This window comes from Morchella importuna (genome assembly GCF_003444635.1).
Source record: "Morchella importuna strain M04M26 chromosome Unknown Morimp01GS031, whole genome shotgun sequence".
NCBI classification, from domain to species: Eukaryota; Fungi; Ascomycota; class Pezizomycetes; order Pezizales; family Morchellaceae; genus Morchella; species Morchella importuna.
In genome coordinates, this window is record NW_025763428.1 from 293622 (window position 1) to 308787 (window position 15166).

The 15166-nt window shown below is 48.3% G+C and overlaps 2 protein-coding genes across 2 annotated transcripts; both read right to left on the reverse strand.

Annotated features, from left to right (window-relative positions):
• Positions 1–1379: 1379 nt before the first annotated feature.
• Positions 1380–4588, reverse strand: LAJ45_08714 (uncharacterized protein; the record flags this gene model as incomplete). Its single annotated transcript, XM_046118263.1, has 7 exons — positions 1380–1648; positions 1807–2011; positions 2082–2250; positions 2309–2342; positions 2413–3898; positions 4096–4344; positions 4472–4588. 7 exons carry the CDS (start codon positions 4586–4588, stop codon positions 1380–1382), a joined length of 2529 nt encoding a protein of 842 aa, XP_045968540.1.
• Positions 4589–12253: 7665 nt separating this feature from the next.
• LAJ45_08715 (uncharacterized protein) lies at positions 12254–14198 on the reverse strand (the record flags this gene model as incomplete). The annotated part of the gene is made up of 7 exons (XM_046118264.1): positions 12254–12409; positions 12493–12603; positions 12698–12867; positions 12957–13509; positions 13568–13642; positions 13717–14019; positions 14094–14198. The coding sequence occupies 7 exons, from the start codon at positions 14196–14198 to the stop codon at positions 12254–12256; spliced, it is 1473 nt and encodes a 490-aa protein (XP_045968541.1).
• Positions 14199–15166: the final 968 nt, after the last annotated feature.

A 15166-nucleotide genomic window follows, 5' to 3' on the forward strand; every position in this document is an offset into this window, starting at 1 on the left:
CAAACCGCGCCTATGTGATAGTGGGGAGCGCAGCGCAGGTACTTTCACCTTCCTTTCTATGTAGGTACCTACATACAGCAGTATGTACCGACATCTCACCCGGAACAACCTCCCCACCGCCACCCCCAGAGCAAAACAGATTCACAGAGGGAAGGATTAAGAACCTCGACGAGTGGCAAGGGTAACTTTTTACCGCCGCCCCCCGCGAAGCGCACAGGGCTCTCTCGCACTCGCACTCGCGCTCGCTCTCGCGAGTGAGCGAGCGACGTCATGTCACTACAGCATGTACTTACAAGGTTCCGATTTGCCTATCGTCTTCTTGTTCTTCTCCCCGGATAACAGACAGGCCCCAACCCAACCCAGCCTCCGGAAATTAGGAAAAAGGGAAAAGGGAAAAGGTAGGACGAACCGCACCCCACCCCACCGGGTAACTCCCCCCCTCCAACCCCCCCATACCCCTGTCAAGACGAAATTCGCGCCTGAGGAGGGGGAGGGGGAATCTCGGCCGGGGAAGCAAGAGCAGGAAAGCAGGCAAGTCATGCGCGGCGCGGCGCATGGGAGATTTCCTAGATTGATTGAGCATTTAATTATTTTTTAATATTTTATTTTAGTTTATATATGTGTTATTTTATTACACATTTTTTCTATCGTTTTTTTGCTCCATTTCCTTTCTAATTATTTACATGAAGATATGAGAAATGGTGGGTTCATTAATATTTTTGGAGCCCTCTCCTCTTCGTTTTACATTTAGCAGAAGATAGAAGCGGGCGGGCGAGCTGAGTGCGCGCCGACCTAGCGTCCCTTACTAAGTTTACTTGCTCTTTGGGCCCCGGGGGGAACAAGCATCCCTTCCCCAAACACCTCATCCTCAAAATTACCCACCCCCGGGTAAACTCAAGCTTGTTATGATAGACGGTGGAGACGAGAAGTGATAAAACAGAGATAGAGAAGAGAGAAAGATCGGATACATGAGACAGACTCAGAAAAGCGGAAAAATAAGAAACCAAGAACTAAAGACAAAAAAAGTTAAAAGAGAAAAGAAGAAAAGAAGAAAAAGGAAAGAAAAAAAAAGACCACTCGGAAAAATAAGGAACCCCCATAACTCCCCGTCAACGTGAACTAATTATTTTAGTGGTGATATTTGTTCTCCCCCCCTCCCCAAATTTAACCCCACAAGCAGGAACAACTATCACCTACACCTCCCCACCTCACTACGCCTAAAACTAAGACTAAACAACTTTTTTATCCCAGACCAATAAAACATTAACCCGCTCTAGCCGCAATGCGTTGTCAAACAGTTCGAGTATTAAGCTTTGACGTTGCCGCTTCCGATTATCGCTCAATTCTTATTTTACTTATCTACGCAGGGTCGTGATGCTTCACCGTCCTGAGGACTGACCTGGGAATCCGGGATATTGGAAACCGTTTGGCATGTTCGGCGGCACAAAGTTCATGAAGGGTAGTCCGGCACCGAACCCTGGGGTTGGCGGGGCGACACCAATGTTATTATCACGACCTCCCCGCTGGTTGTTGTCGTTATAATCCGTGCGTCTGTTGCGTTGTTCACGGTGGGCTTCGACGAAAGTGTCATGGGAGGACCGTGGGCCTTTTGCCCCGCCAGAATCGGTCGGGAACCGCTTGCTGATGGCTGCGTTTGGGGATCTTGGTTAGTCTATGGATTGACAACAGACGATCTAAAGATAAAATGGGAGAGCTCATGATGCAGATGGGAAATGAGACAGAAACGGAGGAAGGAGGGAGGCTATTCTAGAAGCATACGCTGGAAGGAGGAGGTTGGAAACAAACCTTTAGAGGATACACCCTGACCAATTTCGATATCTGGTTCTTCAACAACCATTCCACCGATCAATGGCTTTCCGCCAGTTCCTCCATATTCGGCTGAGACCATCCACCTTTGATCGGCGTCGGTCAGGCGATCAATTGGGATGATACTGATTCCAGTTTGATAATCACTGCAGTCTCGCGGTCCATACCCAACTCCCCATCGTGTCTAGAAGGAAACGTCAGCATTGCGCGTAAGGTAAAGAGGAAACAGAAAGGAAACAAGGCTATGCGCATACCCTGATGGTCATGTTATCAGCTCTATAGGTTTCCATGCCAGCCCTGGCTTTGACCGCATCTTCGCGAGTGAGCATCTTGATGAAAGCATGGCGCTTGTCCTGGTTCACTATGCATGACTGGACCAACCCGTGCCTCTCAAAGAGTCCGCGAAGTTCATCCTCAGAGATGCTGTAGTAGTGACGACGTTAGCATATTGACAGCGAACAAAGGGAGGCTTAAAACTCACGTTACACCACCAACAAACAAGGTTCTGCTGAGAACTAGATGATTCATTGTATATTAGCACGTGATTTAGATTATTATTTTGAGAATATATCGCTATTAGCCTACCTTTAATGCTGTTTGACGCGATGCCTTCATCAAACTCCACGAGTTTGTTAAATTTAGGCAAAGTGGGTGTTGTACGATCACCGCCTTGGCTGCCCTTTCCGTTGAACCTGTTCCCATTGGGAGGGGTTCTGCTACGATCCCTGCGACCGCGGGGGGATGCCCCTCTGCGCCCAAAACCGCCGTTCCCACCACGTCCCCTTCCACGATTACGTTCGTTACCACCACTGTTACCACCTTCACGACCGTTGCGAGTATCGTTGCCTTCATATTCACCATATACAGGGCTACGACGTCTAAAGTTTGGCGGGGAGCGCCCTGCTCCCCCTCCAGCGCTGCCTCCACGATCGAAGCGAGCTGGGGACCTTGAACGGGATCTACCCCGACGGCCTTGGTAACGCGGGGGCGACATGGGCGGTGGAGAGTATCCGCGTTCATTACGACGAACATCGCGATTATATCCACCATCACGAGGAGGCTCAGATGCATTTTGCGGTACTTGAGGAGGATTTATCATTTGCTGCAGCTGCTGCATTTGTTGCTGCTGCCACATTGGCATGGCTTGGCCGTTCTGACCATCTGCACCGCCAATAGCACCAGCACCAAGGGCTCCAAAAGACTGGGTCAACTGAGGAAGGCTCATGCCCTGCAAACCTGGATGGTTAAGCAGGAGCTGGAGAAGGGCCATCTGATCTACAGGAGCAGTAGCAGCACCCGGTACTTGCTGGGGTTGCTGTGGTTGCTGCTGAGTATACTGGGAATACGATGCTTGAATTTGTGGTTGCTGTGGTTGCTGTGGCTGTTGCTGCTGAGGCTGTTGCTGCTGGCCAAGATACATGCCAGGCATTTGATTTCCATACATAGGAACATTGTTCGCAATTGGGGGAGTGGGAGTATAGGAAATAGGAACCGGAGCAGCTTGAACTTGGGGCGCGATAGGCCGTGAAGGAGCAAGCGAAGTATCTTGTGACAAACCAGACATCCCATTCATCTGGCCATTTGATACATTATATTGCGGTGTAGCGGCTACGGGGGGTGTGGGTGCTTGGGCAGGGGCGGCAGGGGGAGTAACTGTTTGATTTTGTTTTGCCATGTTTGCAAGCGCTTGTAAGATAGAGGCCGTATTTGATGCATTTGGCTGTGCCTGGTTCTGTGGTGGTTGTTGAGGTTGCGGCATCGGATACTGTGGGAAAGCCTGCATCTGTCCGTTTAGGGATTGCAGATGTGGAGGCGGTGACCCAGTTGGAGTTGTAGAATCTACGTTTAATGAAAAAGAAGATAAATCATCAATTACTAAGGGAGTTCTTCCAAAATGGACCGGCTCAGACGAAAGAGAATACGCGTGGAAGAAGAAGGGATGTGGTAGCTTACTCTGTGAATAAGCCTGTGACATGGGGCTTGATGCAATCCTTTGTTTAATCTCCATTAAAACCTCGGGAGGAAATGTTGAGCTGCGCTCCCAAATCGCTACGAGCTTTTCTATTTTATCCTAGAAGACACAATATCTGTGTAAGTTGGATGCCTCTACATTTTTTATACGAACGATCAGGTGTCGTGTTTCAGAGCGATAATAGGAGGGGGAGGCTTCTTAGTCGTTGTCAAAGTGAATAATATTATATATATAGCTTGACAACGAGTACCCCATTCACGGATCTCCGTTTGAACCTTCTGCGGAAGATAGCGTACCTTATTCTCTTCTGGAGGCGCATGTTGCAAAATATCATTCATTAAACTTGGGAGTAGCTGGGTGATTCTATAGACACCAGCACCATAGGTGCCATCAGGAGCTTCGGCAGAGACCGGTTGTTGGCTCTTCTTCGCAAGATCTAAGTACTTGCGAGCAACAGAATCTACAACGTAGAGGGGGCCTAGTTTATGGGTTCCTGGACACTTCTTGAAATGTGTATAAAGTTTCCCGATGATAACGGATTCGGACTAAAACATAGATATCGACAGTCAGCATCTGATGATTATTTTAAATTCTTTTTTTTTTTCGCTCTACATAGCTGCCGGTGCTGCTGGTCTAAAATATTTCTAAAAATCGTTCAGTAGGAAGAAGTACCTGGACGTTTTTTGCGCTGATTTCAGTTATTTGGTTGATTTTTGACCCAGACACTCCGGGTGGTTTGGTGACCAGCATGGCCTGCAAGGCATTCTCGAGCTCCACCACCACAGACATTATGATGATGATAGATTTTCTCGAAAACACCAAATGGAGAATATTACTCGGGCCAAATAGAGGAAGCAGCAGTCAATCCAACGATTATGGTTGGCGATGACGCGTACGATTCTAACAACTTCTCAATAGTGGTCGCGCGCGACTAATATTTGCGTTCCCTTATTGACTCTACTCACGCCTTCGCTTTCTAGATAGTCGGAGACGATGTGTTGATGTCTCGATTCTCTTTACTGGGGAGGGGCAGCTTTTAAAGTGCCGCTGAATGCCTTCTACCAGTCCTTGCCACGCCGATCACCTAGATTTCAAGGCAGGAAAAGAGTACGATGTTTAACTTCTGATGGTGAGAGCGAGCCCACGAGGGGAAGAGATAAAATTTCTCTGATTGTATATCGGGAGATTTGTAAGTAGTTGATGTTGCAGTGGCTGCGGGGATTTACGACGCGGGTGTTGGTTGGGAGATGCAGGAGAAAGGAAGTCTCGGTGAGGGGACGTTCCAAGGAATGCTGTGAAACTCAGAGTTTGTCAGGCCTTAGTATTAGTCAGCACACCAGGCCCTATTGTACGCGGTAGAAAAACGTAATTTGTGTGTCATAGCGTCTGAGGCGCCTAATCACCTCACCACCATCACGATAGATATTTCACAAGTCAAAGAACATGAATTTTATTTTGCCATAATACACTTATGGAGAGATTCGTAACTGAGTGCGTGTGTACATGTAAGCAGAGTATCCAGGCCTGAAAGAGTTACACGCGACACCTTGTCGTTCTGGAGGGGTCTTGTGTGCAATGGATACATATAACAGAGGGAAAAAATTCAAAGCGTGTAAAAAATATCTAACCACATTTAGCCTCCTAAATTTCCTTCTCTTTCTCACTGTATCCTTCTTTCAATGCAGTGCAGTTGCATCATAAATTATCACTCGCGTGTATCACTTGTTTCGCTGACGCCCTGAAACGACAATTATCAGGCTAATATGACTGCAAGTGGAGGAACCAGGGATCGGTCAGTTTTTCCATCGGGGCTCCGGTAATAACGAGAAACACCTTCATCGTAAAACGTCCAAGAACTCAAACACCAAGGACTCTAGATTTATTGCCCAGACAAGCACAATACCCCATGTAAACTTTATTAACTAAAACAGCTGTCATTGGGTGTAAACTCTCAGGCAATCTGGCGATTCACTTAAGTCGCAAAATACGCGCTAAATTCCTGCAAGCCATTGGGGTCTGGTCCAAGCCACGTAACTTCATCTTTGTGTATTCTTATTGGCTGCCTTTGCTCGCGAATTCCCGTGACTGTGTCGCGTTCGCGTAAGAAACCCATGCACATGAGGTTCCAAACCCACTTCGGCCTGTCTAAGGCCGCACAGAATGTGACATCCGCTAGAACTCATTTGCATTGACAAATCTCAGTATTGATAAAAGATCTTGATAGACAATCGAGTCTGAGTACTCTACGTATCTGCTTTGCATGTGAAGCGCAATGCACGGTTGACAACTCTAAAGTCTGAAGTTTGTTGGGATCGGGGAGCCAAGCAAAACATTGAGCAATTCGTCCGAGAAACCTGGGGATCACCACCTCAGAAATCATTGCGCAAAGGCCCAAGAAGCGGACTTGTGACCACCTATCACAATTTCCACGGCCCTGGGTAAAACCTTAAGGGGTCTACGGAGGTATGAGATGTTTCTCGGCTCATGAAGGGGGAACCTCTTACACAGATACCCTTTTCAAAACCTAGGTACTCCAGACCCACTTGTTTACTGCCAAGGGGAAATCAGTGCCAAGGGCAATATAAATAATCGACAGCCGCATTAAGAGGATGAATCTTGTTTCTCCAGACCCCAAGGTTCGCGTATTACAAGCAGTTTTATATTCGAATGGATCATGCTGGAGTTGCGATTTTCAGGGCTGTGAAACGGCAAAGTCTTTTCTTCCCTTTGGTCTTCGCCTACAGAGCCGATGTCCTTGCCAGATTAAAGTGCAATCATCCTATATTAAGTAATAGCGGCTATAAAATATTTTCCTACGGAATCCGGTCCCGAGAGGGCATGATCCCGAGAGGGCATGATCTGCTTTCCTTACCGGTACCTGTGAATTATATGATAGATCTAGTGAACCGACGTTACAGGACAATTTTGGTGTTTATAAAGATTTTCTCCATTTATTTACTAACAGCTCTACCAAGGTTGTTATTCTTCGCTTAAGGTCGGCAGACTCACACATTAGCAGTTCAACGGATAGAACCGTCATTTCAATCAATCAAGATGAACCTCCAGGTTGTCCTCAGAGAGGTTGAGGTTACGGCCCCACAGATTTGGTTGTCACCTACGCGCGTGTACCACCATTAACTTATTTCCTCTCGTCCTTTCCTTGCTTATGACAGGTCGTACAATGTACTTACACAGGTACAGCTGAAGAAGTGCAATAGCGAGGGATGAGGAATAGTGTTCGTGGTTGTAAATCGTGGGATCATTGTAACCTGAGACGATACCCCCCCGCCCGTTACCTGGCAATTACTTTGACCGGAAGATCTGTAACACAATCACAACCACGAACATCTTTAGACTTTTAATAGGTATCGAAGTAGTGGAGGCTTGCAGTGGTCCCACTCCTGCGGCCAAGCGGCGAACCCAATACTCCCGGGTTTAACCTTTTCTTATGGGGGATCTTCAAAGGAATGAATATCACACCGCTGCCATTCGGCCATACCAGCGGCATTTATCCGATGTCGGCTCTCAGGCCGTAGGACTACGTCTACTCAGGAACATCAGTATCTTAATTCTGGTTCCTTGTGAGCCTCATATCTATGGATACTGTTGATACAGTAGGTGTAGATGGTCAGTCTTCGCAAGATGGCTAGATAAAAGTATGTGCTGGATGTGGTCTTTACCGTTCCAGTACTAGTACATATGATAATGCGATCCGCACTTTATCCAAGAGTTGTCTAAAAACCGAGTAATAGGTTTGGAGTGCTTAGATGACTAAGCTACTATCACTTGGGACTTAATAAATTTCCGAGTATCCAGAGTGAGTAGAGCGTGGCGGTGTGGCTTGTACCGTTATTTTTTCTGCTTTCTGCGAGCGTAACGACTGAACTCCATTGGTGGTACTAATCAAGGCAAATGAACCCCCAAATTTCGAGGCAGACTTGCATCGTTCGTTACAGCTAATCAGAACGGTCATCATTACCCCCATGCGTTCACTTTTAGTTTACTTATCAGCCATTACCTTTTTTTTTCTTCGCTAAAGTCGTCAACCATTTGACGTGGATTGCCCTTTCTGTCGCAGAAGTTTCGGGTACGATTGCTGACCCAATGACGTAGGACCGGAATTCGGGTAACTGCAGAACTACATGCTTCCTTTCTCGTAAGCCTTTCAGGCTTTGATATCTAGTTGGTTGGTACAATTGGTTGCACAGGATGCTGTGTGTTTTACGTGGGGTCCGATTAGGTGCGCGGGGCGAAAAACTTTACCACTGAAGTCTGCTGTCGGCGAGACGTTACGAAATAGAATTTCTCTCATATGAGTAATTTGGAAGGTGATATGATATGAAAATCGTTCTGAGTAGCTGATACATGTGCGTAAGTATTAGACGTCACAACCTACATATTTTAGGTTGCTCTATTGATGTTGACTTAGAATAATGTACACCATTCTCTAGGGCACTACTTCATTTTACCTTGGACATTTCGGATAACCTACTCGCGAATGATCCAGACGCTGTGTATGCGGGCTCTCCTGCAGTCTCTAAACCGAGTGATGAATCATGACTATAAATCAGAATATTGCACCAGACTTTCAGATGAAAGCTGCAATTATATGATTGGTAGTAATGAGCGTTTCAGGCTATGCCGGGATGTGGGGGTAAGAGGAATGCTGTCGTCATTAATTGTGAAAAGAGCACGTATATATCAAGGGTTAATTGGTTGATATTAGATATTTTCTTCAGAAACATACCCAGTAAGTTGCTTTATCTCTCATTGACCTTTGCTCCACTGCATAACACATGCGATACAGTCTGGGCATTATCCAGATTCTGCGGCAACGTTATAAATTTATTAATATTTGCTTTTCCCTCCACAGGCATGGCAGGCCTCTATGGAATTGGTCCGGCCCAGATGCATTGCAGTGCCCACACAAGGAGATCGTCCGCAGGGGTTTAGTCCCTACATTTCTGCAGGCTTCCCGATCTTGGCAGGGCGGTGCGGCGGTGCCAATCTTGAGATATCACTCGTATATGGCGCCTGTTTCGTACCATCATCTTGGCAGCCGGAGCAATACGAGTTATGGGAATATTTCCAAGGGGAAATCCCCGATAAATCTAGGACAATACCCGGTGCAACACAGCGCAGATCTATGTACTCAGATGGCCGCCTGCCAATGATCTAAGATGTCGTGCGCGCGCGGGTGCAGCGTCTCAAGTTTGCGGAGGACACTCCGCCGGAGACCAGGTAGGTATGTCTTCTGGCTACTGGATAAACCTTTACCCAGGAGGCTCAAGCACATCTGAAACCCTTGGAGGAGGTTCTGAAAGTCGAATTAAGGTTGCTATATACGCGGTCTACATAAGAATTAGAGTCTTACGCACGCGCCAAGAGATAATCCAACCAACCAGACCAGCAACAGGGGTTGAATTGTGAACCTCGATCCCTTTCTGCTGGTATGGCTCCGCTCCTAGTTAACTAGAAGATGTATGGACCTGGTGGTTTGGGGTACATGTAAGGGGTCTCTGGGAGGGCCCGGAATGATCATCAGCGTTAACGGCCAAAATTCCGGATTGAAGATGCATGGCCCGGCTAGGCACACAAGGCTGTACGAATATCAGACCGAAAACCGCGTGTATCAGGTATGTATGTACGTATGTTACATGACCTTCTAGTTATTTTGAGTTGCTCTTGTTTTTTTATTTCTCCTTTTTTATCTCCGTAATTGCTAACATACTTGAAGTCTTGGTAATGTATGTACTTGCGGTCTTGGCTTCTCGGGAGAGTTTCCGGAAGTATGCTCCTTTCTTGGTTCCACGCACGTGAGTGGATGGGGAGAGTCATTACTACGGACCTGTATACCCCGTTGAACATTATACTCCGGTTACCAAGACCTAATATCAATATCCATCTATAAAGACTCGTTCTCATTGATGCCCTTGGAGTGCGCACCAAGAGTATGAAGGGATGGTACCGGAGAAAGCTCAAAAACACATGCATAGATACTCTACTCCACTCTATGTATGTTCAAGTCTACTGGGATCTGAGAGAGAGTTCTGACCGGTGGGCCTGGTTCGTAATTCTGTGGGGACACTCACACACACTTGTCGGAGCAAAAAGAAACGATAACCTTAACTGTGGCGGTCTACGTCGTACTGCAAGGCTCACTCCTACCTGGTGTTCTGTACTCTATTCTATTCCCCCAGTCCCTGCTAGGAAACAGGCTCCGAAGAATCTAGAAACGCAACGTATAGGCGCATTAGGATTCATGATATGTGGCGCGCATATTTACGTCCTATCTATCTGTCCACTATCAATATAAATCTCTCTACAGGAAGAATGCTTGTTTATTTCTTCTTGGCCAACATAGATACACGTATGCACTCTACGTATACTCGGTCGAATGGACCATTACAGAGTCTATCCATTCTCTAGTCAAGCCAGCGCAGCAGCAACAACAGCGCCAGCAGAAACTACAGGGTAAGCCTAAACCTGACTGCGTCGGCTGGAATTTTATCTATCTTATCTAGCACCCATGTCGGTTCTGTGTGATATCATCGAGTGATTCACAATGATTTAGAAGAACAAACAGATGGCGTTTCAAATCTCCGAGCGGTAGTGGGAGAAGAAATTTGACAGGATATCGGACCCTTTTCTGTTGGCTCTGTCTGGACCTGGATCTGGGACAGATAGACAGACAGATAGACGGGATGGAATGGAATGGAGTATGTAACGTCGCAAGGCAAGATCAGGTTGTATTTTCTAACTATAGAACTCTAACCACTTGTTGCTGTCTGGTCTCGGGAGGGGGCTGAGAAAGAGAGAGAAGGTGCGGGAGTGGAGTGGAGATGGAATGTCAGACAGACCTGATACCCGCCTGTGTCTTGGATCGCAGCTATAGAGACTGAGGGACACCAGATATCAGGCCAGACCCGAGGGAGGAAGGCTGAAAGTGGTGCGGGGTGCATTCATAGGGACACATATGCACTTGTTGCCCAAAGAGAGAGAGAGAGACCCATACCATGGTGGATCGGGTTCTTACCGCCAGCTTGACGGCCGGGTGCTACCATGGATATCGTAGTCTGCCTAGGGGAATTGTAACACGCTCTTAGTTGAGGCGGCCGGGTGGATACATACATCATCGTAAGGGGTATGTTAGCCGTCATAGTATCTGGGATAGATATAGTAAACGAATCATTAATCAATCAATGGGAATCGTACAGATCATAAAACCTAACCCTCCGGGTCCTGTACCTATCTGGAACGCCCGGCCGGTGCTATATCGTCAACCGGTGCTATCGGCGGTGGATTCTGATAGTCCGGCGCAGGCCCATAGGCTGGTATATTGCAATAATTCAAGGGAAATAATACCATCGGGGGCGGGTTTTGGTGGTCCGGCGTAGGCCAACATACCGTACGTGTAGAGGGCAATAAAAACCGGCATTTTTTTGTTAAAGAATCCGCGGTACTGGGACTGGGTGTCAATGATAGATATAGCAGCCGGCCGGTAGGTAGCTAGGTAGCGGGCTGTCCGGTCGTCGGCCGCGGGCGAGATGGTAATGGCCGTAATTGACGGGTTGTTCGGTTCACCCGGCGAATTGGTAGTGCTGACTCAAGCTTTGGGGTTCACCGCTCATTCTGGGCGGGTCTTATTGATTCAAGGGAAGGAGCCATCTATGGTCGGACCGACTTGAGCTAGAGCTATATACTTATATTCAATTACTGTTGTCAATGGACCGTAATGGATTTGGTATGCCTTTTCTAGGTCAATTACCGCTAAACTAATGGTTTGGTTTCTGTAATATCTTGTTCTCGGACTTGTGTAATGGGGGCTTGATAACGAGTTAAGCCAATTTCTCATTATGCATAAGTTTTATGGGTGATAATTCACGGACTCGAGTACACAGTCGGGTGAACCAACTACAACCCAGGGCCGGGGATAATTATGGTGATTGATGTTGGGAGAAAAGATTCGGGCTATTAGAGATATCTAGTACTAGTATGTGAAAGTGCCTGGCTTAGTTGACTGGCGTTTTGATTGGTATTACTGATATTTGACTACTCGTGATCCCCCAATTCCTGATATCGTTTCTAACACTTCGTAGAAGGATATTTCGTGTTTTTGAACATTAGACACCGATTCGAGCCATTTGGTGAGCCTATATCAAAGACCCAAGCTCTAGATCCACGAGATGGCCCATGGAGAAGACTAGCTAGCTGTTGATAGAACCATTGCTTCGCAAAAGCTCTACTGCTACGTGTAGTATTCCGATAATTGATATATCCACAATTTCTAAAAATCCCGCTGACTCCCATAAAAATAAATCAAAAGACAAAAAAGGCAAACTTAGAATAAAAAATGGATAAAAATAAAAGAAAGAAAAATCATTAGTTTTTTGCCAAAAAAAAAAGTCATCCCGCACACTTAATCACGAACCATCACTCGTCCCCATTCCCAAACTACTCGGCGACAAAATCCTCAATGTCAAACTTGACGCTCCTGGCGACGCCTCTGATGTAGTCCCAACCGACGTTGACACGCCACTTTGTCGATGCCTCGAGCGCGTCTGTGACGGATGCTTTGGTGAGTAGGCGGAGGGAGGTTAGTGTTGCGATCTGTTGTTGGATGGTTAGTATTTTGCCTTTTTCTTCTGGGAAGTGCGAGAAGGAGGAAGAGGAGGAGGAGAAGGGCCGCTAACCTGCGTCTGTAGATCCACAGACGAATTGATAGGATGTGGCAGGATGGCATAGAAGATGGCCAACATGCGTTCTAGCGGCCATGCTTGTGGGCCGAGTAGTCTTCGGTGAATCTGTACCCCGGGTTAGTTCTGTGTCTCTGTGTATTTTGGAAGGGACTGGAGGGATTAGGAGAAGGGGCCCCGGGGAGGGGGGGGGATTTGATACCTTTCTAGTCTTTGCGGGCCGGCCTTTACCACCGCCACCCCCGCCGCGGCGCTTCTTCTTGAAGTCGCCGGTCTTGGTGAAGAAGGCCACGTCCTGCCGTGAAGGGTTGTAGGATGCGAGATATGCGGCGCAGAGGAGGTATTTGGAGTAGTACGGGAGATCATGCACATCTATCACCACTCATCAGTCCACCACCCCACCCAACAACCAACCAAATATCACCAAAAAAGGAAGAGGAGGAGGGAAGTGCAAAACTCACTCTTCCCCGCCACCACCGCCGCCCTCGTCGTCGCCATCGTCTCCGCCACGGGCACCACCGAAGCCACAATACTCGCCTCGCGCCGAAACATCTCCTTCTGTAGCAGATATAGCTGCGAGAAGTTGCGCGTCCCATACTGGCCGCGCGCAATGGGCTGCACAAACTGGTCCCACATGGACTCCACCGCAGCGCGGAACTGCACAATGTCGCGCGCCGCGCCCTTCGCCAGCGAGTCCCAGACGGTGCCGCAGAACTTCTCCCACACGTAGAGCTCCTCGGCGGCGGTCTCGGGCGTGTATTCGTCCTCTGAGGATTCGTCTTCGGTTTCTGGCTCGGCTGGGGCTGAGGCTTCGCCGCTGCTGGTAGTGGTGCCGGTGGTGGTAGGGGGGGGGTTGGGGGAGGGGAGCTTGGTGATGCGCCGGACGTACTTGGAGAGGACTTTGATGCTCTCGTCTTTTGTGTATGGCGTGAAGTGGATATGCGGGACCTCTGCGGAGCTGAGGAGGCGGGCTTTGGAGACGGAGACGATGAATATAACGGTCAAGTTCGGGATCTGGACACTGCTGTTAGCCAACTTCACATCTAATACTCCGATATATATCCCCACTCACAATCTCCCCCAACCTCCCCAACCCCGCCAGCAACGTCGGTGTCAATTCCCGCTGCTGATCAATCCTATCCAGAACCTGTACACACCCGACGCATCAGCACATCTCCCCCTCACCAGCACCTTCCTCACCAATTGCAGCAGCATCCATACCAAAAAATACTTCCCCCCTCCACTACCACCACCACCATCACCACCGCCGCCGCCGCCGCCGCCACCCAACACTGCCGCCAACATAACCGCTAGCGCGCCCACCCCATCACACCTTCCCATCTCCTCCCCACCCCCCACCGCCGCCGCAATGCGCTGCGTCAGGTGCCGCGCCGTAACACACTCGTTGCACGGCACCCATGCGAACCTGCACTCCGCGGCCTCCAGGAACGCCCGCACGATCAGCGACTTGCCCGTCGCCTCGAGGCCGTGCACGATTATTGACGGTGGGCTCGGGTCGTCTTCCTATTTCGCTCCATCTCGGTCAGCGGGCGGGGTTTCAAAGGGAAAGTAAAGAAGGGCACGTGAGGTGAACAAACATCACCGATAAGTGCTGACAGTCGCTGCAGCTGTGGCACGCGGCACGGGTACTGCGAATTGATGCTGGAGAGGAGGGCGTCGGGGACGGTCTCGTCGGGGAGCATCTTGAAGGTATTGCTGCGGGTTGGTTTTGTGTTGGGTGGTTAGTTTGGTGGTTGGGTGAGTGAACAAGAGCCTGTGCTGGAATTTGGCGACGCGGCGAAGAGCCGCATAACTGAGCTAGCCACGGGACTAAAAGTAATGACTAAGCAGGAGAGATTCGCTATCGTCTGTGTCACGTGCTTTCGCGATACTGTGCTAGAAGTCGTGGGGCTGCAGCTGTTTGTTTCAGAGAGACGTAGGGTTGACTATCATTGATTACATGTAGAAGCGGGGTGCTAGCTAGTATGATGCTTCAAACAGATTACAACTTCAATTCGGAAACCAAAAAAAAAAAATGGCTTATTGCCACCTGCCCTTTGGTCGACGAAGATTCGCAGAATCCCCTCCTCAACTGAACACAGGGACGGAGACAAGGATGGAAAAATATTGATTGCGCCCGGGCTCGAACCGGGGACCACTTGCGGAGCACTGAATGTGAGGCAAGTGTGATAACCAACTACACCACGCAACCTTGAAACATTGGGTCTAAAAAGAAATATATACACCAGTCACAGCCTAGCTGCAGAGCGGGTTTAGAGTAACCCGGCTTTTCACGTGGGTGTTGCGGTTTCTGGATTTAGAACTTTGTGAGGGGGCTGCCGGAACTTGGGATTGGTTGCGGGGACTTGCTGTTTTCTGTTTTCTGATTTTTTTTTTTACTTGTTTGTTTTTAGGTAGTGGAGGCGGCGGAGGGAGGTCTCTTCGCTAAAATGGTATTTCTATCATTGGTCTTGGGGCCGGGTATGTACATAGTACGGGTAATGTCGGCTTTCATGTGTTTTCGACAAAAAGATACTTACCGGTACAAATACCTTCCCATATATATTCGAATCTCCCTATATATAAGGGTACAAAAAGTGGCGCGAAGTCGTACCCTTATAGACAGGAGGAATTTGGGCCTACGAAAGGCGATTATAGCCCGAGAATTATC